This window comes from Phycodurus eques, chromosome 11 (genome assembly GCF_024500275.1).
Source record: "Phycodurus eques isolate BA_2022a chromosome 11, UOR_Pequ_1.1, whole genome shotgun sequence".
In the NCBI taxonomy this organism is placed as follows: Eukaryota; Metazoa; Chordata; class Actinopteri; order Syngnathiformes; family Syngnathidae; genus Phycodurus; species Phycodurus eques.
The window spans coordinates 17153457-17181221 of NC_084535.1; the positions used below are offsets into that span (position 1 = coordinate 17153457).

General features: G+C 40.6%; 2 protein-coding genes across 5 annotated transcripts in view; one reads left to right on the forward strand and one right to left on the reverse strand.

The window, feature by feature from the left end:
- macrod2 (mono-ADP ribosylhydrolase 2) overlaps nt 1-27765 on the reverse strand; it is a 459456-nt gene that overhangs the window by 395494 nt on the left and 36197 nt on the right. The gene's annotated exons all lie outside the window — the stretch shown is intronic.
- flrt3 (fibronectin leucine rich transmembrane 3) lies at nt 1910-12390 on the forward strand. The gene is made up of 3 exons (XM_061690890.1): nt 1910-2145; nt 7917-8646; nt 9303-12390. Exon 3 carries the CDS (start codon nt 9345-9347, stop codon nt 11295-11297), a length of 1953 nt encoding a protein of 650 aa, XP_061546874.1. The 5' UTR covers nt 1910-2145; nt 7917-8646; nt 9303-9344; the 3' UTR covers nt 11298-12390.

The following is a 27765-nucleotide window of genomic DNA, read 5'->3' on the forward strand; positions in this document are numbered from 1 at the left end:
AGCTGAGGTCAGGCACAGGTTTCCCTGCCTTGTCCCCTTAGAGAAAAGACAAGGATCAAGTCAGGATGTCGCAGATTGACCTTTTCTCACCTGTTTTTTTGTCTTCTTTTTTGCATGAAGCACCTGGTCCAAAAGGATAACATAATTAAGATCAGTAGGCAAATGAAACTGAGACGTGGTGGTTCCACACTACAATAGACAATTCAATGCAAGAGAAGACTAAATAAATTGAGTTTACCAATGTGATGTAATCACTGTGATGTAAAGCAAAGCATTGTGGGTAAACAGCTAGAAGCACAAGGCTACACATTTTAAATTTTTTATGAGACTACATTACACAAGAAAATGGCGAGGAGCTGCAACGTTTGCAACAACAACAACCGTTCTCAGGACCATCCGGGGAAAGAGATCAAACAAAGCAATAATTTTTTGATGAATTCCAGTGAAAGGGCACAAGCACTGTATCATGTACTGTATCAGATGTTACGAATATGCAACTCATAACATGGATAGAAGCCATCAGTATGGTAATCGAAAAAAGTATTTTCACAAAGTTTTAAAAGCTTAAATATAAGGTTTTGTGGTTACAACTTGCATAGAATACATGTGATGGTGGTTTGCAGCTCAGTAACCCCAATGTAACTGTAGCTTCACAACGTTGCACTTTTGAGCAAAACATTAGGCAACCTTAATTTGAACACCAAAAGCAAAAAGTCATGAAATAACTTTGACAATATATTGTTATGTTAACCATTCCCTGACTAGCACAACTAGTTAGGGAGGTTTTTCACCAGTAATGAGTGACCAGTTGAACTTGTTGATCCCAGCAAAATCTTTTGTTTTTGGGTTTGCAGGCAAGCCAGCCTTATGAAACACAATGTGAATCCTGACTGCGTGCAATCTCTGAATTTTGCATTTTGATCACATGCTTTAGCAAACTTAAAAATATACAAGATTTGTCTGTAAATGTGTTGAGAACAAAAGTGCACATGCAAACCATAAAAAAACAACATTGGGTTGGCAGATACTGCCGGCAAATGTGGTTTAACCACAAGCTAATGAATGGTGTAATAGTTAAATGTAGTTTTGGGAGTAGTGAATGACATTTAGGCAAGTGGTTTCTCAATTACACATATGGTGACAAACGTCACCCATATCTGATTGCTGATCTTCAGTCAACAGTTGAACAAGAGCAGCCGTATTGTGGGCTATGGTGTCAGCACAGTCAGGAAGCCTGAGGGGGGAGACACTGGAGATGACGCTGGGCAGGAGAGTGTCGGAAACCCTATTACTAAAAGGGTGACTCACCGCTTCTTTGGGCCTCTGAGGGCATGTTTGGCTTCATTTAAAACACGGAACCATCAGGTCAAACATTAGGGCTAAAAGGCAGTTGAGTTAAGGTATGCCATATAGCTCATGAACTAATTTCTGTTGCATAAACAACGAATGCCGAGCATGTCCAAACACGCACCGTTGTCACTTGTACATATAATTTAAGAATCAACCCCATCTGTGATGTTTCTACTAGAGCTGACGAAACCAGTATAAGGTCAACAACATGCAATTCGGCTATTTTTGTTAATCCTCTCCCTCTTTCTGCTGCTGAAGAGCATGTTTCCTCAACCAGTGCCTACCAACTACTCTCCCGTGTTCACATCTGCCAATGTGGTTTTTTTCCTTTTCCTCCACTCCCCCTAGTGTAACCCCCGATTACTGCAAGACATGTATTTTCCAAGGAGCGATAGCGGGGAGGGAGGGAGGGAGAGAGAAAGAGAGAGAGAAGAGAGAGAGAGAGAGAGAGACTCACACATACAGTGAGCGAGAGAAAGGCCCCACCTCCAAGTGACATCATTTGGCTATTGGAGCAAGGCTACAGGCAGACATAAGTCCACATTTGTTATTGGGACCAATCCGTGCGCGCATGTCATTGCGCAACTTGCAGAGTGTGTAAGTGTGAGGGGTGCCAGTAAACACAATCGTCGTGCTACAGCTAAATCCAATACAGCTTTGGCCCCGTGAGTTAGAGGAACCGTTTTGGGATTTGTATCGAATCCGCACAATTTGGACTGGATTACTTTCCCCCCCTCTCTGCCTTGAACCCCCTCAGAGGATACCTGCAACTTTCTTTGTTGGTTGTCTTTTGAGGTAAGTGTGTCTGACTGGTACTGTCCAGATGGAGTGCATCATTTTGACTGAACTGACTTCAGACTGGAGTCGCACACTGCATCTTGATTTAAAAAAAAACAAAAACAATCTGTAATCTATATTAATTAAAATGTACAAACCCTATTAGAAAACACGGGGTACTGCTTTGGTTGTAAGGCTGTTTGCTTTGGGGCTTGAAGCGACGGTGTTGTAAAAAAAATAAAAAATAAAAAAAATAAATACTGGGCGCTCTTTTCTCCCAGCAACCAAATCAAGCTCGTTTATCCCACCGCAAATGACTAAATCAACTTCAACTTGATTTCCCACGTTTCTCTTACTCAATGGCGGGGATAGGTTTTTGCACTGTGTGGAGGCAGTGACGAGGAGCCCCATATACATTTGCGTCTCTAACGACAGCCAATGCCATTCTCCTGGTGCAAACCGGTGGAGACGCGTTATCGTTGCGCCAGCCGATTGAGCTTTTGATCACTGAATACACAAACTTGATAGGATTAAGAGGGGACAGACAGGGTGGTCGGGACTCTGCCGGCGCCGAGGCTCGTCAAGACACCACGGTGAGCATGTTGAGTTGCAGCGCAGATCCCCCGCAGCGATGAGCAGGGAGAGCCAGCTGGACAAACTCCGATAAATGCGTCTCTGTCGGGACGGCTCCGTACAGCTCCCACTTACGTCCCGACATCTCACTAAACTTTGCACCGACATGTATAGAGCTCTCGATAAACGAGTTTAAATGGACAAATCAATCCATGTACAGCCATTAATTGTACTTGTGTAACAGCTTCTCAACCGCTTTCTGCGCACTGGCTGCTTGAGGGGGAAAATAAATAAAAATAAAAATAAACCTTCCACAGACATTGCGCTCAACTGACAACACATTTCCACTTAATTGCCGTTGAGGTATTAACATACTCTGTATTAACATTTTGCATCAGTGCAACTGAGAGTCCATTCCATTCCTGTATGCACGTTTTACTGGAAACACCATCCCAGAAACAGCTGTTAATCCAATTACACACAGCCTTTATCTTCATGAGACAATAAGGTCTTCCGGGTTTAAACCAATAGCATATATACTGTATGAGGCTAAATCATAATTTCACCAGACAATTGCCTTTGAATGACGGTGAAATGTGCATAAATTCAATTTTAGTTATTATCCAATTAAGCCACGGTTCAATGTATTTGACAAAAATAAATTCAGTTCAATATAGACAGGAGGGCAGATGAGTTGTCTTCACTGATGACTGCCTCAGGCTATAGTTCCCAGCCAATTGCTTTCATTTTAGATTAACTACTAACCAGGTCACAAGCAAGATCTCATTCTGCATAACAGAGCATGACTGTATCTGCAAAAGACAACAGTAAACCCGTACTTTTAGAAATAGCTTTGATTCAGCACTAAACTTTATCATTCCTTATTTTCCTCTTCCATTCTGCCACTAAACTATATTTACTGTCTATTCTGAAACCGGCGATAAACAAGCTGAGCATTCAAAGACTAATAAAACAGCAAGATAACCTTTAGAAGTAATTTGAGTGAGGAAAGTAGTGGGGCCAGGAGAAAGGTTGACAAATCCCTATATTGTAAGAGGGCGCTCGGCCTGTAGGCAAGATGTGCTCCTCTTTACAGCTTCGCTTGTCACACACAGGCAGACGCACATAGGCTTGCATATGTTTTCACACACATCTTGTGGTGCCTACCACCCCCATGTGGGGAAAAATCATTGCAGCTGCTACTGAGCTCTCCTTTCAGAATGGAACAAAAGTGAGACCCCTGTCTGTCCCAGGCCTTTCCAGGCTCACTGGGCCACCAGAATCATCTGTTCAGCCCATCTCTACAGGAAGCCAGAGCCTTTTTTTTTTTTTTTTTTTTTTTTGTATTAACTTGTCGTTACAATTATTTTACTTAACTGAATCATAGAATATAATTTAATTCCCGCCTCTGGTTCTCAGAAATTAAGGACTCGAGTCAAAAATCTTGAACCACTAAAAACACCAAATGACTATATTGTATAATATGGTATATTATATATATATATATATATATATATATATATATATATACACATACACCATATCTATGAAGCTGAGATTGCAGACAAAAACCTAGACTAACTACAGCCTGTAGTGTCAAATCAATCACAACTACTGTACCGGTTCAAAATGAATAATCAACGAAAGAAACAAACAGCACTTATTTCCCAATGGATAGATACTGTGGAGCAAAATTAATCTGCAGTCTCATGAATAATTTAGCTAGCCTTAACAATTTCTATAGTGCATTCTCTCCTAAAAGCAGGAATTATTTTTTTTCTATCCAAGATTTTCAAATGGGCGGCACGGTTGACGACTGGTTAGTACATCTGCCTCACAGTTCTGAGGACCGGGGTCCAAGTCTCGCCTGTGTGGAGTTTGCATGTTTTCCCCATGCCTGCGTGGGTTTCTCCGGGTACTCCGGTTTTCTCCCACATTCCAAAAACAAGCATGGTACGTTAATTGAAAACTCTAAATTGCCCATAGGTGTGGATGTGAGTGTGAATGGTTGTTTGTTTATATGTGCCCTGCAATTGGCTGGTGACCAGTTCAGGGTGTACTCCGCCTCTCACCCAAAGATAGCTGGGATAGGCTCCAGGACGCCCGCGACCCTAGTGAGGATAAGCGGGATGGAAGATGAATGAATTAATGAATTTTCAAATGTCTCCCTTGTGCAATGTAAAGTATATCCAGGGGGCACAAAGTATAGCATGCTGTTATTGCCAACCAATAGATATTTGTGCATCTTGAAGTCACATTGGCTATCAACATCCATGCAATATACCATGCTTTCTACTGAAAGGTAACACACATTCACACAGCCACACACACAGACACACGTTGAGTTTAATGCTCAATTTAACTTTGCCAGTGCAGAATTAATCAAGCAGAAGCCACTTGGCCTGCTGTTGAAATCTGTCTGGCCAGTGGTTACTATTAAAACGATGTGTCAAGATATTTGTCGCAGGAGATGTTTGACTCCATTGCTCTCCAAACAAAAATACAACCTGCAAGGAAAAGCATGTGGTAATGCAATTTTAGTCAAATGTTAGATGAACTCCTTGGATGAAGTGCTTTCGTACCTAAACCTCTTCTGCTGAGGTCCAGCATACTTGTCTTGTAGTAAACAATGGAGGGGGGCTCTTTCCTCAAACCCGATGAGTGCAGATAAATAATACGGGGAAATAAAATGGGGAATAATAGCCACCCAGCAGACAAGTCAGATTATGCTCCTTGTTCAAAATAAATACAAAAATTTTAAAAAACCAATTGCCTTTCTGGTTAAATGTAGAACAACAGTATACTTTCACTCACCGAGACTACATTCTTCGTGTTGTTTAGAAATGGCTAACACGGTTCCTTGTTCATTCTTATAGACGAGTATTAACAGTCGATGATAGGAGTTTTCGTTGACAGTAGAAATAAATATTGATGCTGCATTTATGTAGATAATTTCAAATAATCCCAAAAGTATATTATTCGTATAAGTGTAGCTACGTCTTGCTGAGCTCTTATTACATACAGGAATGTATACTTCTCAATATGAGGTGAAACCCACCATTTAGAACTGAAGTCTTTACAAAGTGCTGCTTTAAAAAGTCAAATCTATCAAACAGCTGTCATCCAGTTTTTATAAACCTTTGTTCCTTAAATTTAACATCTCCTCCACCTTGATGCAGAAGTTAGCAGAAATCACATTCAGTGCTTTACCTCATCTGGTATTTGACAACTGATGTTCTGCTCAAAAGGACCTACGCATGTTTAATGGTAAATTAATTCCTATTAGACAGCATTTCATCAATCGCAATTGGGTTAACAAGTCTCCAAACATCTGTTGGTTTGGGAAACGAACTGTAAAATGGCTGGGGCCCTGCTTCCTGATTTACCTCTCTGTGTTTTACAGCACAAGGGTGCTGCCAGCTGGTCACATAAGATGACAAAGCTATTGTGTTCAAATGGGAAAAATAAAAATGTAGGTAACAGAAATTCTATTTCCACAAACAGAAGCAGTATTCATTGGTTTTAAAGGGGGGCTGAGGTGGGGGCAACGGGTCACACAGAGGTAGGGAATGGCAGGGATGGATGCAACAGCCTTTCTCCTCCTCATATGAAATTCAAATGGGCTTGCTAACAATGTGAGCACTGACTGGATCGTCCTTTATCTATTCAGAAAACCTAGTTCAGTGTATTATTTTATTTATTTTTTTCAAAATTTGCACATACTTTTTTAAAGTATGGTCAAAGACGTGTAAATTCAAAATACTCAATAAAATGAACTGGACCTTTTTAGATTTTTGCATATTCTGTTAAGGTAATGACCACCAAACAATAAAGGTGTTCTGTTAACATAAAGCCTGTAAGAAATCAAGGGTCACAATCATAGCCAAAAAGGGTATTTCACTACTATCTTTAAAATTCATGAAAATAAGTAATAAAAGTTGAGTATCAATCAATCAAATGTAAAATAACTTTTCTAATCACATCAATTTGTACACAGAGTGGTTGAGTTTTGTAATGTAAGAAATAGGCTTTACATGATCAAGATTTTTGGGGCCAATCACCGATCAGAGAGTTTTAAAAAAACAATAACCGATCACCGATCCGATCACACAATGGAGCAATGTGTCTATTTAAATGACTTGTTCATTTACTTAATTACTCCCAAAAATTATATTTACAATAAATATATATTTGTTCATCTATTTATGCCAGTGTGGCGTAGTGACAGACTGAACAAATGTGTGCCTTGGCTCCATAAAGGTTGTAAATCACTGCTCTAGTCAGGTCATGTATTCTCATCAGTCAGGTCAAACCAGCATTACAACATGACAGAAATAGTGGGTGCTAACTTACTGTAATTAAATTACTTTATTGTAATTAAATTACTTCACACACACCGGAACTTCAGAGCATGATTCGACAGAACGCCGGTACAACCGTTAGTGCTAGTACTAGCTTGCTAGGCTACATCACGTTTTGTTGCCTGCTGGTGAGCCGGATCGTATTAAAAGTATGTGAACATACCTCAAGCAATCCTTGAATTAAAGTCCTCTCCCGAGCACCGGTGACCACCAACACACGTTTTCCCCCCATTTAGTTCTTATAATACACACGACGCGATCGATTGTTGTTCTCGTGGCCGTGGTAATGAGTGTATCCAGTCGCGCTTGAGTTGACAAGATAAAGCCCAGTGATCGTAAAAAACGGGATACGATGGTATCGGAATACAAGATTTCATTGCAGTAGTCTAACATACTGCAATCGTGAAAGACCAAATTTGTCTTGTAGTCTGATCCACGTGTTAAATGATGTCTGTCTCAGAAGTGTCTGTCCCACACCGCCGCAGTTTATAAAAAAAATAAAATAAAAAAAAAAACTTCATTGGCAGTCAGATATTTCCAGTACTATGTCAAAAGACACGTGACTAGGCTAAAAATAAACTAGCTTTTGGATTCAAATATACCGTACACAATGGCGACGCGGAGTAAATGTCTTTTGCGGAGCCGATCGGCGAATTATGACATCAAAACCGATCAGCATAAAATGCTAATTATAAGACGATACTGATCTGCCCGATAAGATCGGTGTGAAGTCTAGTAAGAAACATGTTTTGTTGTTCCCTCAAACAAGTGTTAAAAGGTTGTGCATTTGTGTTTCCTCATTTTAAAAGATTACACGTTACTAAGTATGTTTGTCTCTCTCATTTTCTTTTTCAGGACTTGAGGTGTGATTTGAGGTGTGAAAAGTGCCCAGCATGAATCAAGGTCCAGATTCATGAGGGAGGTTTGGCCCAAAACGATAAGCACCTTTTGCCGGTTTTCTCCTTAGGAGAGAGAACACTTTTCATCCACATCCGGAACCGGAGCCCAGGATTAATGTATACACAATCTTGACAAGGGCCAAGAGGATTCTGGTTACCTTTACAAGCTGGAGTACACAAGTGAACAGGCCTTGATTGAGCCTGTGGCACAGGGGATTGGCATGGCTCAGACCAGCTTTGTGTCAACTCATCATGCATGCCGCGCCTGATTGCAGAGAGGAGCCTATACTAAAACCAAAAGGATTGTTGTAACTGGGGGGGGGGGGAAGAAAACAAACAAAACAAACAAAAAAAATCTAATCTACGGTTATGGCTACTGAGCTTGAAAAATTCAAGAACCTTTAGGATTTTTTATATTACCTTAGAGAGTGCAGGCTTTCGCTCACTGAGAGGGGATGCTGATTCAGCAGGCTTATCTGCCATGGTAAAGGCAGTGAAGGCATGAGCCTCTGACAAAAGAAGAGGTCATCGTCCAAACAAGGATCAGCTCCGCAAACACTGACCAGTCAGGATAACACCAGAGAGCCTCCAGAAAAACCTCTCTTTTCATAAAGGATAATACAAGAAGAAAACCTTTATTGGATTTTCCAGTGAGCAGAAAGGATTTACTAACCCTTATGAATCAGGTATGGAAACGTGTATGCCTTTGCATCTTTCCATTTCATTGACTGGACAAGAATTTAAAACCACATAGGTGTGTGTGTGTGTGCGTGTATGTGTGTGTGTGTGTGTGTGTGTGAGTGAATAGGTTATATCAGAAAGTAAAGTCAAAAGTAATGAGGAATAAAAGGGCAACACAAAGATTGGTTTACTTTGGACAACAATTATGCAGCGCCTGTTGACATCATAGTTATAATAATAAAATCACAAAAGGTGTGGAGGAAAAAAAAGGTTTCAAATGTGATAAAATTATTTTTTTTCTGCAAAATTTTAACAAACTGTTTAATGTCTAAAAGGACTAAATACTAAAAGGTGTAGTCAGCACTTGGAGAGTAACTCAAAGCACGAGTTTGTTTTCCGTTTTAGTATGTAGCAATAAAAGGCGGCCTTGAGATACAGAAGCGAGTGAGACAAATCAATGCTATTACTTTTGCTACTGTTATTGAGCCACAATACTGAATTCTAAGTACTACCATATCACTCAGGAAGAATTTAATCTAATCCTGTACTTAATCTATGAAGTGCTTCAGGCATTTCCAACACCAAGCAAATCTAAGAAAAGGAATTTGACCCTCTCTTAAAGGCCTTGTGCATTAAATATACTCTTGTGTCTTCTCCCCAGGGCCTCTTGAGTGATTAGACTGCCAGGCAACTCAGCTTCAAGATGGTACGTCAATGCAAGGCCTTTATCCTCTCCCTCATCAGGGTTGGACTGCTGCTGGGCCTTGCTAACCCACTGGTGACCTCTGCCTCATGTCCCTCTGTCTGCCGCTGTGATGGAACCTTCATCTACTGTAATGACCGTGGCCTGACTTCCATCCCTAGTGGTTTACCCCTGGATGCAACAGTGCTCTTCCTGCAAAACAATCGAATAAAGAGTTCAGGAATTCCCGCAGAACTGAGCAGGCTCTCAAATGTGGAGAAGATCTACCTGTATTGCAACAATCTGGATGAGTTCCCCAGTAACCTTCCTCTTGGGTTGAAAGAGCTCCATCTTCAGGAGAACAACATTCGGATGATCACGCATGCATCCTTAGACCAGATTCCTTATATTGAGGAACTTCACTTGGATGATAACTCTGTGTCAGCAGTCAGCATTGAAGAGGGGGCCTTTAGGGACAGTAGTCACCTTAGATTGCTTTTCCTCTCCAGGAACCACCTTAGTACCATCCCCTCAGGCCTACCCATGAGCATTGAGGAGTTGCGCTTTGAAGACAACCGCATCTCATCAATCTCTGAACAGTCACTGCAAGATCTCATCAACCTGAAGCGACTAATATTAGATGGAAACCTGCTCAACAACCGTGGGATTGGAGAGATGGCTTTCATCAATCTGATTAACCTGACTGAGCTCTCGCTAGTGAGGAATTCCCTGACATCACCACCAGCTAACTTGCCAGGCACAAGTTTGGAGAAGCTGCAGCTCCAAGATAATCACATTAATAGGGTCCCACCTGGGGCTTTTGCCTTCCTTAGGCAACTGTATCGCTTGGACTTATCCGGCAACAATCTAAGCAGCCTCCCACAAGGGGTTTTTGAAGATCTGGACAATCTCACACAGCTTTTGCTTCGCAACAACCCCTGGCAATGCACTTGCAGGATGAAATGGGTGCGTGACTGGCTCCGGGCATTGCCGACAAAAGTAAATGTACGGGGATTCATGTGCCAGGGTCCTGATAAGGTAAAAGGCATGGCTCTAAAAGACTTAACTACAGACATGTTTGACTGCAGAGATTTAGAATTTATATCCACATTTGAGACAAGCACGGTCTCCAACACTGGCCGCCCCTCGCAGCCAGAATGGCCCTCATTTGTGACTAAAAGGCCTGGAGTAAAGCGACCAAATATGGGCAAAAATTACCACGGCACTACCATATCATCAGGCAGAAAGATCATCACAATTAGCGTGAAGTCAAGTAGCTCAGATACAGTACACATATCATGGAGAGTATCACAACCCATGACTGCCCTTCGGCTCAGCTGGCTGAAGCTGGGACACAGCCCTGCATTTGGCTCCATCACAGAGACAATAGTACAGGGGGAGAGGACGGAGTACCTGCTCACTGCGCTGGAGCCAGAGTCTTCCTACAGGATATGTATGGTTCCCATGGAGACCAGCAATATATACCTGTCAGACGAGACTCCCGTTTGCATAGAGACGGAGACTGGCTCTCATAAATCCTACAACCCAACAACAACTTTAAACAGAGAGCAGGAGAAAGAGCCTTACAAAAATTCCAGTCTGCCTTTGGCTGCTATCATTGGAGGGGCTGTTGCACTTTTGGCAATAATCATGTTGGCATTGGTGTGCTGGTACGTCCACAGGAATGGGTCACTTTTTTCCAGGAACTGCACCTACAACAAAGGTCGTCGGAGAAAGGATGACTATGCTGAAGCTGGCACTAAGAAGGACAACTCAATTCTAGAAATAAGAGAGACTTCTTTTCAAATGATACCAATAAATCAGCTTCCTGTGTCCAAGGAGGAGTTTGTGATACACACAATTTTTCCACCTAATGGACTGAGTTTATACAAGAGCCCACACAACGAGAACAGTATTAACAACAGGAGCTATAGAGACAGTGGAATACCAGATTCAGACTATTCTCATTCATGATATTGCACACAGACATTCATGATGAGTGCGTGCTGTAAACAGATTGGCAAGACTTTTCCAAAACACTGGATCTATAGGACTAAGGGAGCAATGTTATTTACATTTGCCATATAATTTATATTTAAGGACATTTTATGAAGACTGAGAACATTCCACTTGCAGGCCCTCACTCAACCAATGGGTGTAGTACTGCAATTATATTTTAGGGATTTGTAGTAATTTGTACTGTATTTCCTTGGCTTAAAATGATCAACCAACTAAAAAGAAACTATGTTCTGAGATATGATAACTTGTCAACTGTGAAAGTGGGTTTTCATTGCTGTGTTGAACAATCAGACTTTAGAAAACGTAGGACAAGCACAGGTCATTATTTTCACTTTGTGGCTGTCTGAAAAACAAAGGCAGAAATTGTCATAAACTAAGCTACAGTTGATCAATAAAAATCACAAATCAGACATGTTGCCCTCCTACGAACAATAAACAGCAGTGAGCTCTCTCATTTACTACTGATCAAGGATATTCGAGTTTTCACATGATCACTCTGGATGACGTGCCATTCTTCATTTCTCTACTTTCTTAGTTGTGTACATTTGCAAGTTTGTTTGGAAGCTTGAAACACAGCAGAGTAACCTTAGCAGGATTCTAGTTACATTTGTTCTGATGGGATTGTAGGCCACAGCACAGGGCAGATAAAGCACATCAATTTTAAAAGGACTCTTGGCTCCTCAAAACAAGAAGACTGGACAGGCTGACACAGGACCCCACACGATCTCTATTTGTAGAAGCCAACAATGGCCAAATGACAATGGTGACATTCTTCAGTACCGTCCCTGCGTCATTCAAGTCAAATGGCCAAAAATACATGATTGTTAAAATGATCAAAGTGTCAGCAGTCCCTTAAGATAACTACTATTTTGTATTTTCAAAGTGAACATTTTTGTTGCCACAATTTGAAATTACCTGTTCTTCATGTTTAAAAAAACCAAAGTGCATTGTATGCCCTTTGGCCAGTCTTGTATGTGCCTTGATCCAATGCTTATTGTATTTAGCTTTTTAAGGAACCAGTGACTTTTTTTTCATACACACTTGACTATGAAAAGTATTGGTCATATTACAGAATAAAAAATTATGAACTAAAACAACACTGATATCTTTTTTTCTTGAACATCCATCCATCCATCCATTTTCAACACCGCTTATTCTGGTTTGGGTCACGGGGCGCTGGAGACTATCCCAGCTGACTTTGGGCGAAAGGCGGACTGCACCCTGAACTGGTCGCCAGTCAGTCGCAGGGCACACATAGACACGGACAACCGATTCGCACTCACATTCACACAGTCACTGAGTGGGAACTGAACCCATGCTGCCAGCACCAAAGTAAGGCGAGTGCACCACTACACCATCAGTGACTTCTTGAACATGCATATTTATATTTAGTACTAAGCACACACACAGACAAAAACACACTTGCAATTAATGCAGTAAACTCTAAGTTATTTAACTATGTTGCAGAAAAATGCTGGTGTAACACCTTTCTTGATGTAAAGTTGTATATGCTTGGACCCAACACTAATTTTAAAAAGTGTTCTTGTATGAATGATGACAATAGGTACTTTTTCCATATGTCAAGCATAAAACTTTACTGTCTCGTTTTAAAATGAAATAGTATTATATTTCCAAAAAGTCAATTGTAAAAAATGAAATAAATGTATTCTAAAAATATGTTAAAAGGATTATGTCAACTAAAACAGAGAACTGTAACGTCTTTCACACTTAATAATTAATAGTCCATCTTCTAATAAAGAGCATGCTAAAGAGCATCTTTAGATAAGACCAACAATTCCATTAGCTTAGAGAATAGTCTTTCATTTGTTATTAATGGACCTTTTTATTCATGTGAATAGTTCACATGGCCTAGACTGAAGTATGCCAACAACCTCAATGCTCTGAAAATGAGAAAACCTCTCTAACAAATTCTTGCCGTTTGTGATCAACAACAATAAGCCAAATGGTGAAAGGAGTGGTCCCTTGTTGTGATTTTCACTGAAAACATTGAGTACACAAAGAGCAGCTTTGTGTACTTGCATGAATGTGTATGAAGCAAAATTGATGAACCAGACTGATGATGACCCTGTGTGACCTCACTTATCATTGGTGACCCCGTGACCTGATCTTATCAGTCACTTTAAACAATTCCTTAATCACTCTCATGTTCTCATCTGAGGTCAGACAAGGCTGGAAACAAAACAAAATGTGACATGCATTTTTCTCCATGTGTGACAGTGCAGACAACAGTTTGGCTTGATGTACCGAGTGATCAGGGTTAGTGGTGCAGCTGCAGTGTTTGCTCCAGGGTGCGACTATTCATTTTGGAAGATAGTTGCATTTGCATTCCTATAGATGCTGGTATCAAAGCATCACTGCATCATGACCAACAGCATTGGTTGTTCTCTAATAGTACCAATAGAATATAAGTACAGGCTGTGTGAGTCTGTGATTTTTATTATCAGAGTGAAATAAGTTAAAGTACCGCAAGAAATAAATAAAGCCATCATCAGTCAGACAAGACAAGAAATTACAACTTAACAAAGGTGCCATGATACACAATCATGACTGTATATTCACTTTTTCAATCATGACGCTAAACATCAAAACAGCTGATTTCATCAACACAAGAAATAAATAAAGCTATCATCAGTCAGAAACTGACAAGAAAATAATAATTCACAGAGATGCCATGATAGACATAAATTATCATTATAGTTGATACAACTTTTCCAGTCATGAAAGCTAAACATCAAAACAGCTGGTTTCATCAAATAAATGCTATATATTACATGCATAAATGATTGGTGATCCACCTTGCGTCATATAAATTTTAAGGGAGAAAAACACAAGCCTTACTGTTTTGTTTGGAACACTATGGGACATATCTAAATATACAGTGGGTATGGAAAGTATTCAGACCCCCTTAAATCTTTCACTCTGTTTATATTGCGGCCATTTCCTCAAATTATTTAAGTTCACGTTTTCCCTAATTAATGTACACACAGCACCCCATATTGACAGAAAAAAACTGAATTGTTGAAATTTTTGCAGATTTATTAAAAAAGAAAAACTGAAATATCACACAGCCATAAGTATTCAGACCCTTTGCTCAGTATTTAGTAAAAGCATCCTTTTGAGCTAATACAGCCATGAGTCTTTTGGGGAATGATGCAACAAGTTTTTCACACCTGGATTTGGGGATCTTCTGCCATTCCTCCTTGCAGATCCTCTCCAGTTCTGTCAGACAGCCAATATCAGGTCTCGCCAGAGATGCTCAATTGGGTTTAAGTCAGGCTCTGGCTGGGCCATTCAAGAAGAGCCACGGAGTTGTTCTGAAGCCACTCCATTATTTTAGCTGTGTGCTTAGGGTCATTGTCTTGTTGGACGGTGAACCTTCAGCCCAGTCTGAGATCCTGAGCACTCTGGAGAAGGTTTTTGTCGAGGATAACACTGGCCGCATTCATCTTTCCTTCGATTGCAACAAGTCGTCCTGTCCCTGCAGCTAAAAAACACCCCCACAGCATGATGCTGCCACCTCCATGCCTCACTGTTGGGACTCTATTGGACAGGTGATGAGCGGTGCCTGGTTTTCTCCACACATAACGCTTAGAATTAAGGCCAAAAAGTTCTACCTTGTAATATTATTTCTCACCAACTTGGAGTCCTTTAGGTGTTTTTTTAGCAAACTCAATGCGGGCTTTCATGTGTCTTGCTCTGAGGAGAGGCATCTGTCGGGCCACTCTGCCATAAAGCCCCGACTGGTGGAGGGCTGCAGTGATGGTTGACTTTCTAGAACTTTCTCCCATCTCCCGACTGCATCTCTGGAGCTCAGCCACAGTGATCTTGGGGTTCTTCTTTACCTCTCTCACCGAGGCTATTCTCCCCCAATTGCTCAGTTTGACCAGACGGCCAGCTCAAGGAAGGCTTTTGGTCGTTCCAAACGTTTTCCATTTAAGGATTATGGAGGCCACTGTGCTCTTAGGAACCTTAAGTGCACCAGAAATGCTTTTTTATAATCTTGGTCAGATCTGTGCCTTGCCAGAATTATGTCTCTGAGCTCTTCAGATGGTTCCTTTGACCTTATGATACTCATTTGCTCTGAAATGCACTGTGAGCTATAAGATTCTATATACACAGGTGTGTGACTTTCCTAATCAAGTCCAATCAGTATAATCAAACACAGCTGGACTCCAATGGAGGTGTAGAACCATCTCAAGGATGATTAGAAAAAATGGACAGCACCCGAGTTAAATAAATGACTGTCACAGCAAAGGGTCTGAATACTTATGGCTGTGTGATAGTTCAGATTTCTTTTTTAATAAATCTGCAAAAATTTCAACAATTCCGTTTTTTTTCTGTCAATATGGGGTGCTGTGTGTACATTAATGATTGGGAAAAGAACTTAAATGATTTTAACAAATGGCTGCAATATAACAAAGAGTGAAACATTTAAGGGTGTCTGAATACTTTCCATACCCACTGTATGTCACATTGGTTTCTTTAGTCCTAACTAATATCTAGCAGACATTCCAACAGCTTCTTCCCTCTTGCAATCAACTTCTTAAACACCTAACCTACAATTCCATTACAACATGCTGGCAATTTTTTGACTTGAGTTCGTTGTCACGTTTCTGTGGTGCCAATTATACATTACTCGTGCACTCACTGTAGTTGTCTCGCCACGCTGCACTATTTGCATATCTGTTGCTGACCAATACTGGCCACTCATGCCAGAGTAGCATCTGCTCCATTTGCACACTGATTGAGGAGATTCTGCACCGGCATTAGCAGATAACTAGCAACCCTTTACTGCTCAGTGACTGTTTTTTGTCAATGTCTTTATGTCTCAAATGTGTTCTCTGTCAATTGACTGTCTGTTGTCATACTAGAGCGGCTCCAACTACCGGAGACAAATTCCTTGTGTGTTTTTTTGGACATACTTGGCAAATAAAGATGATTCTGATTCTGAACATGCACATTTATCTTTAGTTGTAATCAATAACACTTTGTTACAACGTGTATGTAAACAGACTGATGGGTAGGAATCTTCCAAACAACCAAAGTAATTATATAGCTTTTGACTGGATATTAGCGATTCGGTGTACAGTTTACCGATAAACGGTGATAAAAATTCAAAGAATATTGCAGTTTCAAATGATCATTACTACCTTATGGAGCATCTCTGAGAATAGCAATTGTCTTTTAGCTTCTCCTATCTGGTGTGTGTTGCAGCAGCAAACAAACGGAGAAAGAAGACGAGACGAACCGTAAAAGACTCAGACAGCAAAGAAGAATATTACCGTCAGGTGCATATCACAGTGCTACAAAACATGATGGAAGGCAGCCTAGATAACTGCAGGTGTAAATTAATTTCCCTGTATTGCATGCATAGAATACAGGAGGTCAGGTGGGGTGGTGGAAGGAATCGCAGCAAATGGGGGAAATAAATCTTTTGATCCAGTTCTGTGATCACAACCACTGCCATCTTGGGATTTTTTTGCACATTTCATGGGGTCTTTCATGCATAAAAATTCATTGTGCTTGTTTTTTGTTCAATTTATAATTTGAAAAAAGTGCATGGGTTGCATACTTAATATTTTTTTGTATTAAAAAAAACCTGTTGCAATGCTTTTGCAATGATTCAATTTTTTTTGGTTGACAAGAGCAACAATCATGAAAATAATTATAACTGATCATACGGGTTCTTTTTTTCTCTGCTGCATATCTTAAATTGACTAAAGGAAGTTAAAATCAAAAGGATTAAGGAGAAGGTTGTGGTTATACCAGACTCGTATAAATTCGACTCCGATGGCCACATATACAAATGTTTGCATCTGTGAGTGACTGAAATACTTTATTTTCATAAATGTACTGTTTACTTGTTCCCATGTGAATAGGTGCACTTTGATTACACACACGGTTAAGACAAATAGACAATGTCTCTTCCCACCATCATACAGCCTCTCAAGATTGAAATCGGTCTTTGTCACTCTTAGTCACAAGCTCTAGCTGTAAAAGAACAGAGTCCCCATTGAAAGAGATACCAGTGAGTGATGGGTTACTTTGTTGAGGGCTTGTCCTCGCTTTTCTCGCTGTGACCAGCTTGCCCCGCCCCTCCTTAAAGCCAGAAGGCTCTCCATCACTTTACCCAGTGACCTGAAACCACAGGACCAAAAAAAACCTAAGCAGAACCTCCATCATCATAATGAATCCAATTTTATGCTTGACAGCACAAGGCCTGCACATACAGTACATCCACTGCAACTGTAAATTATTTGACATTAATACTAATTAACAAGAGCTGTCACAATCACGGCTGTGCCTCCCTAAAGGAAGAAAACCCCACATTTACAGCACTATATGAAGTCAGAAATACTGTGAAATACAACAGCCGCTACTCTTATTTAAAGCAAATTGTCAAAAACTAAAGGAAGGGGATCGATGGGTATTCCATTACACTATGAAGTGTACACAATATTTCATGAAAATATCCATATAATTGACTCCACTCAATGGAAGCCATTAATTCCTGTCCCCCATTAAGTGGTTTAAATTATTCTGTAAAAGGCCATACATCTGCCGATGCCCTTTATGAGATCACCACCACATCCCCCTCGTAACTTAATCGACCCTGCTTCTCATTCCGCCTCTATTTCTGATGGAGTGGAACATTTGTTTCATTGCTAAAGGTTTGAGGGGTCCAACCTCTCAACTACTCCTCGTAGTAGATCTCCATGTCAGCAGTGGGAGGCCAAGGCACCTCTTCGAAGCATTCTCTTCAGCATCTTGAAATGCTGGTGCAGGATTTGCATACCAAGGAGGCTCCATCCATAGCTCATTACTTGACACACTAATCACAAGCACATTTTGCTTATCCAATGTATGCTGCAGCTAAGTAGCAAAAAGTGGAGGCAGAGTTGGAATGAGCACTTATTTTCTAAAGCTGTTATTTACTTTATCCCTTAAAGTTAAAACAAAGAAAACACATAGCTGATAATTAAGGAAAACACTCCATGCTAACCACAAAAAGACACTTGATTAAGCCCATAACATAATAACAGCCCATAATGTAATAACGGCCCATAGCGTAATAGGCCCATAATGTAACAACTGGCCAATAACATAATAAAAGTCCTGTAATTTAATATTACGTTATGGGCTCAGTTATTACATTTGCAAATAATTTTTTATTACCAGGCCATTAACGTAATAACTAGCCAACAACGTAATAAGTCATGTTATTGCTGTGGTTATTACGTTATAGGTTCCGGGCCTTTATTACGTTATTGGCCAGTTTTACGTTATGGGCCTATAACATTTTAAAAGGGAATAATTTAGTTCATTATTATTATGGGCCATTATTATATTATGGGCTGTTATTATGTTATGGACTTCTACAACACTGTCGGCCAAGTTCACTTAATAGGAATGATTTAACAAGAAAAAAAGAAAATTACCTAGCGCAGGGGTGTCAAGCTTTTTTGTCTCGGGCTGCATTGTAGTTATGATTTCCCTCAGAGAGCCGTTAGAACAGTGAAACCATATAAATATTTAATCATCACCAAAACATATTACCATTACACAACAAATTGAGGGATAACTAGTTTTGAAATCAGAAGACAAGGATAATAGTTTGTTCAAGTATTGTTTAAGTTACTGTGGAAGAAGGGTTTGGTAACAGAAAAATGCAATCTCTCAACATTATTGTTTATTATTATGACAATTTGGAATTTGGGTACAGATTTGAGCAAAAATCACAGAAGTTGACGAGCATGATTTGCTTTCGCGGGCCACATAAAATGATGTGGCGGGCCGCATCTGGCCCCCGGGCCTTGAGTTTGATACCTATGAGCTAGAGAGACTTGATCTCCGGCTCAAGAGAAATTTCTCCCATTAACTACTGGGAGTATGAAGATTGTGTGACCTTAAAACAGAAACATAAAGACCAACAAGGCACTCCTTCACACAAGTCAGATAAATAAGATCGTTTGTGCAAAGGTTGCTATTATTGGTAACTCTTGAAGCCCTGCACATTCTGACAACATATTTTTGTATTGTAAATACAACTCCCACATTACAAGAGCAAAGGAAGGCTAAAGATACCTCGTTTCCGACTGTTCTTGCATCAGAAAAAAATTATGACCACAGAGAAGCAAATTCAAACAACATAAAAAGTTAGTAATTCAGATTATTCTAAACATCAATCTTTATAGATAGACTACTGAGATATGACCTTCTTTTAGCACAAGACAGGCAACTACAAAAACAAAGATACGAAACATCAACCACAAGTACACAAATGTGCAACAAACATTATGAAAACAGAACTATTTTCATAACATAGGGTAGTATAATGAAATGGAGTTCCATAAAACCATTCATTGTCATATAGTGCAAAAGAAGACAGATTCTGAAAAGCAGTTGGGAGCTAAAGAAACAAGGTTTCAACTAAAATATACTTATTTTGAAGACAAGCACTGAGGTGAAGTCTAACCCAAGCATTACTGCCAAGTTCAGATAAAAACCGAGGAGGATAAAACAGTTTACAATCTGATAACAGAGACTGGCTGAGTCCTTGTAAATTGTGAATTGCTTTCACAGTCTAAAAGCTGGAGATTGGTTGACATCTCGAAGACACAGTGGCACTGGCAGTGCAGAGTTTAAAGTATATTAACACAGCTAGTGGGCCGCCTCACACTCCGAGGAGTAGAAAAGTGACAGCAGTGTGATCCAAGTCACCATGAAAATGCTGTACACCACACTGAAAGAGGGTTGAGAGAATTCACTTTAGAATGAAATCCACCCACACTCACTCAAATGCAAACATGGAGTCTGACAAATAGAAAAATGTTCAGAGAAAGTTTGATTGAGAGGAAGAATGGTAGTGGTGGTGGTACTTAGGATTAATTAAAACCTGGAGTCACTGGTGTGCCTGTGACATGCAGTCACACGATTATGATCTGTGTGAGAATAATCTGCTCCCACAAATAATTTCCTTCCCCACTGAGGGGAGCAACATGGGACTGGGTGTTCAGAAAAAGGCAACTTCGAGAATCCAAGAATCCAAAAAGGAAGGAAAGGGGAATAAAGTCAAGCATGAATACTTAAACTTTTGTATAAGATTGTAATGAATCTACTTCAACTCAGTGATGCACAAGGCTCACTGAGGGGCAAATGAGCTAAACCACTGTAATCCTAAATTTGTGCCGTTCAAAAGTAAAAATGGTGTGTGTGTGTGTGTGTGTGTAACTATGCGTCTATAAATACTATGGCACACAACACTCGTCTTATACTAACATCTGGCAATGTCCCTGCATCCAAATATACACTTTTTCCTTGGGATCCTTGGTAATCATTCTCCCCACCCCCTGACAATATACTGTACTGAAGCAATTATAAGATCATATGAAACATGAGAATTTAAGAATACATTAATCGTGTGACCGTGAATAAAGAACAATGATTATTGGAAATTCATGATCTCACTAAAGACCATGCTTTGTTCTAAACAAGTTACAGCTGATACCTAAGCTATGGTTACCAATATTCAAAACATCACCTGCCAGAGGCCTATGTTTAAAAAAAAATAAATAAATAAATACACATTTTTAAAAACAATTCGTTTTTCAACTTGATCAATGCCCATACACTTAATTGTCAATTTCATATCCAGCACATACACAGTAAACTTCCACATATTCACTGTCGAGCATTCACAAATTTGCATACTTGCAGATTCTTTTTTTTAACCTATCCTCTGTTATTTGCTGAAAATCTCGACTACTCACTAAATATATTGGCTATTTGCAGTTTTTGTCCGCAGGCAAACACAATTAAAGTATTACTTGGGTACTACTACTGGAATCTGGTGTTGTTGTTATGTTTAATTAATTAATTTATAGTGTTTTTTCATCTGCATTTGCTAGGTCCTGTTTTGTTAGCGGTCCTTGAATGCACCTCATGCATTGTCAAAAGTGAAACAAAGTATGTTTCTGCTTTCCTCCGGATTAGCGCTACTAACGATTATTTTAATATTCTATTGATCTGTTGATTATTTTTGAGCAATCAATGAAACCTTTTTAACATTTTAATTTCCATCCCTTCGTTATAGAACAGCACATTATTTCAAATTGACAGTGCAAAAAATCCATCCATCCATCCATCCATTTTCCATACCGCTTATCCTCACTGGGGTTGCGGGCATGCTGGAGCCTATCCCAGCTGACTCTAAGCAAGAGGCGGACACATTCATACCTACAGACAATCTAGAGTCTTCAATTAACTTACCATACATGTTTTTGGGATGTGGGAGGAAACGGAAGCACCTGCAGAAAACCCATGCAGGCACGGTGGGAAAATGCAAACTCCATACAGGCGAGGCCGGATTTGAAACCGCTTCCTCAGAACTGTGAGGCAGATGTGCTAACCAGTCATTCACCGTTCCACCCAGTGCAAAAAAATGCAGACAAATTTATTATAATTCAGCTACTAGTTTGGGCCATAATGTGTCAGAAAACAGACAAAAATGTTAGTATGATATGATTGTCAGTATGATATGATAATTGTTTTCCAAAGTAAAAGAAGATTGTTGCAAATGTCTTATTTTGATGAAACAAAGTCTACTTTATTATTAAAATCTAATCATTTACAGTTTTATTAATATAATACATGTAATTACTAATATTTACTGTTGAGAGGCTGAAATTCCAAGGATTAGCACAATTTTAAGTTAAGGTATCTAAATGATTAATCAATTAGAAAAAAATCTTTAGATTAATTTGATAACGGATTAATTGGCAATTAATCATTGTACCTCTATGGATCTTAGTACAGGTTGAAAAGCAAAATGAAAATGCATTTTGCCTTTTCTAAATGTTGTGACAATAAAAACATATGGGAATAATGACAGTTTCAAGCAGGCCCGGATCTCAATAACCTCAATGAGTAAAATGTGACATCCATAGTGAACTGTATAAACAAAGACGACAAAGGTAGCAAAACTAGCTTGACCTAATTCTCATTAAATGGCAGATTAATAAAATACAGGTGAAGAAAATAATGGGACAGGCCTGTGAATATTCTTATTTATCCAGGACATTTCATCCTAACGGCAATTGATCGAACACAAACTAAAACTGCCACGTTTTTAATGATTTTAAACGGTTATTCAAACTAAATTTGGGGTGTAGGTTTTCAAGTTCAAGAAATGTAGGCAGGCACAAATGTTTCCCTTCCATTCTCATAGATGACACTGGCAAGAAACCTAATTGTCACAGAAGATAGACGTGAACATAGTGTGCTAATGCAAACAGAAGATGCCAGGAAAGGCACACTGAGCAAATTATGCAACTATTTGAGGGATTTGACTGGATTTGATGCAGAGCCCACATAAAAAGCTCTGCAGAAAATTTTATTTAAATGAAATAATCAACTGAAGCTATGTTTCTTTACAATAATAAAGATGAGCCACTAAATAGTGTAATATATTCTACAATTACATATTCCCCTACAGGTTGTACGTTAGTAGCATACCACACATACTGCCACATGTTCCCAGAATAGTGCTGATGTGACACAGTTGGTGTCTTTTGTGCAAAGTCACCAGAAGTTGTCAATGACACCACAAGCCCAGTCATTAATCACACCGTCGTCTCGTTGGGTGTATACATGACACCAGGGCAGGGGTGCAATGGAAGGGGATTGAGCCTTGTAGCATGGACCTCTCACCGCTGCAACCCCATTGGACTTGAATGAAGAGATGTCCTGCACATTCATGTTACCAGGTCACTAATCAAATTATGTTGATATCCAGGGACAGCACACAGGACAAGAGAATTCATTTAGCATCCCTTGCTCATGTCTATTGTCTCCTTGCCGGGGCATCAGAGGGTCTAGTCTAAATGACTAACCATGTCTCTTAATTTATTTTAGTCCTTTCAAATGAATGCATGCCTTTGGAGACAGGCATTGATTTAATTCAACAATGAGAGTGATCCTTTGAAGCTTTGATGACAGCTTTGTCACCGCAAGAAGCATTATGCAAATGTTAATCAGCAGTATGAGCAGTATGGCCATGGATAGAGGCAAAATACCCTACCACAATATGTATGGTCAATTAATTATTGTAAAGTACAACAAATTGAGGCGGCACGGTGGCGACTGGTTAGAGCGTCAGCCTCACAGCTCTGAGGACCTGGGTTCAATCCCCGGTCCCACCTGTGTGGAGTTTGCATGCAGGGGGTTTTGCATGCAAAACCCCCGTGCCTGCGTGGGTTTTCTCCGGGCACTGGGGTTTCCTCCCACATCCCAAAAACATGCATTAATTGGGGACTCTAAATTGCCTGTAGGTGTGAGTGTGAGTGCGAATGGTTGTTTGTTGTATGTGCCCTGCGATTGGCTGGCAACCAGTTCAGGGTGTACCCCGCCTCCTGCCCGATGATAGCAGGGATAGGGTCCAGCACGCCCGCGACCCTCGTGAGGAGAAGCGGATCAGAAAATGGATGGATGGACAACAAATTGAATGAATGATGTGAGAGCTGTCCCTCTATTCGTGAATGTATTCATTTTTTTATGTCCCCTGAGGTAACAACAACAACGTGCTCTGTCAGACATGGCTCTCTGTGTGGGCTCTTACACATGAGCATGTCGTTCATGTATAAACCACAACCCCAAAGGGATCCTGTATGTTTGATGTGTAGCATTTTAATGAATCCCCTGTTGACAGATTGGATCTGGCAGGTTACGTATGACTTATGGCTGGGGTTAAGGACTAGTGAGGATCGAGAAACACGACAGTAAGGTTAATGCCAAACACACCCATCAGCACAATGCAGCAAGCAGCAGGTCCATTCTTGGACAGGTGCTCCTTCTGAGGTCACTCAGTCATCAATTTCCCTAACCCCACAAAACTACCATCTGTCATTACAAATCGAGTCCACACAGTGCCAGAAAGGAAAACAAATGGCCTCCATGAATCTTTAAATGTCCCCAATAAATCCAAATATTGAACTTTGTCCATTTTAGATCCTCGACCATTTAAAGACAACATTTCTGGTCTCATAGCCTTATTCCTTAATATGATCAGCTTTAATGTAATGTGGATTTGACCGAGTGTAGAAGATATATTATCACCATTGGTTTGTCTGCTCTGACAGATTTGTCATTTTGATACACACATTTATAGCAAATGGTTATTTAATGTAAAGTTGGTCATAGACTTGACCCAATCTCAAGAAATCCTTGACAAATGCAAATTTTTTCAGAGGATGATTAATTGCAGCCTTTGTGGTAACCACTGTTTCATGCCTGCTAGTAGGCCATGGTGGGTGATTACACACACTGGCAGTGACATTAATTACGGGCTTGCCTATCCATGCTTAGCTGAGTCCAGTTTGAATACTAAACACTCTGAAGGTGAATGGTGTGAGGAGGTCCCAATGATTGTGCTTAAATGAGAAAAACCTTAAATACATTTATATTCAAAATTTGGGTCCTGAACGGTGAGGCACGTGTGGGGGGGATAATCATGTATTGCCTTGTTACTAGTGCTAAGAACGAATCAGTGGTGATTTGGATTGACTTACGAATTCCAATGAAAAAATTAATCCTGATTCAGAATTTTCGCATTCAAATCAAAACAAAGAATAAAATACAATCCATCCATCCATTCATTTTCTTGTGCTTATCCGAGGTCAGGTCAGGGAAGCAGTAGCTTTAGCAGGGAAGCCCAGACTTCCCTCTCCCCAGCCACTTCATTCAGTTCTTCTGGGGGAATCCCGAGGCGTTCCCAGGCCAGCCGGTAGACATGGTCTCTTCAGGGTGTCCTGGGTCGTCCCCGGGATCTCCTCCCAGTGGGACATCCCCGGAACACTTAACCAGGTAGGCGTTTAGGAGGCATCCTAATCAGATGCCTGAGCTATCTCATCTGGCTCTTCTCAATGCGAATCTGAGCGTAGCGATGAGGGTAGGAATGTAGATCGACCAGTAAATTGAGAGCTTCGCCTTTCGGTTTAGCTCCTGCTTCACCAAACCAGACTGTGATGGAAGAACAGAGGACCGATTCAATGACTGTTGTGTAGAACTGCCTCAACAGCTTCTGTGGCAGGCCGTGCTTCCTCAGAAGCCGCAGGAAGTACATCCTCTGCTGGGCCTTTCTGAGGATGGACGTGATGTTTTACTCCTACTTCAGGTCCCGAGAGACTATAATTCCCAGGAACGTGAATGTCTCGATGGTTAACACAGGGCAGTTGGACAGCGTGAGGGGCAGTTGTGGCGAAGGATTCCTCCTTAAGTCCACGATCATCTTTCCAGTCTTAAGCGTGTTCAGCTCCAGGTTGTGTCGGCTGCACCACAGCTCCAGCTGCTCCACTTCCTGTTGATACGCAGACTCGTCACAGTCTTTGATGAGGCCGATGACTGTGGTGTCATCTGCAAACTTCAGGAGTTTGACAGCCGGGTGCATTGAGGTGCAGTTCGTTCGTGTCGAGAGAGAAGAGCAGCGGAGAGAGGACACAACCTTGGGACGCCCCGGTGCTGGTGGTGCGTGTAGATGATGTGGTGTCCCCCAGCCTCACCTGCTGTGTCCTGCCCGTCAGGAAGCTGTAAATCCACTGGCAGGTGCCAGGCGAGACGCTGAGCTGGAGAAGTTTGGAGGAGAGGAGTGCAGGGATGGTGGTGCTGAACGCAGAGCTGAAGTCCACAAACAGGATCCTCGCGTAGGTCCCCACGCCATCGAGGTGGCAGTCTAGGACCTGTTTGCCATGGGTGACCCTGCCAGGGGCATAAAGCCCCAGAGAACTTAGCCCCTAGGATCATTGGAACACACAAGCCCTCCTCCACAATAAGTTACGGCTCAAGGAGGGTGAATAAAATAATTCTTATATTATTCTGACAAGCGCTGACATTCTGCCCACAGGCGCCACCAATTTAACTTTTTGCAAACAGCTTCTGCACATATATGCATTGTAGCATCACCAAGATCTCCATCGTTTGTTCTCCGCTGAAGGCAGCATTTAGCCTAGCTCTCCAATAAGCTGCACGAATAACATGGAAGCACCACAATGGAAGCCGAAAAGGAGCCATCGCTGGAGAAGGCGCCCGCGGCAGCAGATTTAAATGAGAGAAAGTTGATCCAACACAGCATGAAGCTAGAGCGGCTAGGTTGCTGCTGCTGGAAAGCTGGCAGCTTAGTCCGGTCCACGAGGATTTATGGCACTGATGAGCGCAAAACAGACCCTGGATTCTACATGTGGCCAAGGTACGGTGAGGGATGCGGGTTAAAGTAAGTCATTTTAAACTAAAAAGAAAGAAAACTTTTCTGTACGTAGGCATGGCAGCTAAAATACGTCAGTCAAAACATGCCAGCTCTTACCGGTTCAATAGATCGTTTTCCAATAATCAAATTAGATTTTTCATTTGTTGTGGTATTATTTTGGAATAGTACAATAAGTAACAATTCAATTGTGATTCGCTAGGCATTCCTTATTGTCAATACGAATAGCGATTGGGTTTTACAGTGCGAGTTAAACCACTACTTTTTACCAACATATATTCATAACGTATACCGGTATATATTGGCGGTACTACAGCACTATGTCTGAATTAATTATGAAAAAAACTGTAATATTGTTTTCAGCAGATTAGGTGCCGATAATGGTTACTTATGTTTGAATGCCACCCCACTCACTAAAATCCATCAATACTGTAGGACGTGGTAATGATGGGAGCAACTTCTATTCAGTAAGACTAATGTCTAATTTGTATTGGCTGGATACTGGGCTAAGACAGAGGGCTTAATTTGAAGTATTTCATTAAGGCACCAACAATTAGCAGGTTCTGTAGCAAATCGCAAAGGCTGAAACTGAGCTAAACTTTGTACTCAGCTGCCAGGAGATGAGAGAGATAAGGAATCTCTGCGGCAAAGGCCTCTTCTGTGAAGCGGCACTTTGACTTTACTGTAAAGGTGCTTCTTTCATAATACCTGCTGGTATTTCATACTATTGTGGTGGTATTAGTCTATATGGTCAAAAAAGGAGCCTAAAGTACTGCATGAATTATAAAGTTAAAAAATATACAGTAAATACAAAATAAAAGATTGGTGGACAAAAGATTATTTCATAATACCCCCCCACACACACACACACACACACACACACAGTGTGTCATTGTTGTTCAATTTGATATTTTAGGTGCTGGAGAAAGCTAATTTCATGACACACTCATTAGATTCTCATTAATTTGCAGTTTTAAAAGTCAATGGCATTCAGCACTTGTGCGTGTCCCCAAATGAAGGTGACAATACCCTCGCTGCATTAGGATAATACAGTATGTTCTTAATTTCACTATTGGACCTCATTTTAGTTGACAAGCTTCATTGGTCTCGGCCTCCAAAACGACGCTTACATGGCATAGCCAAATGGTT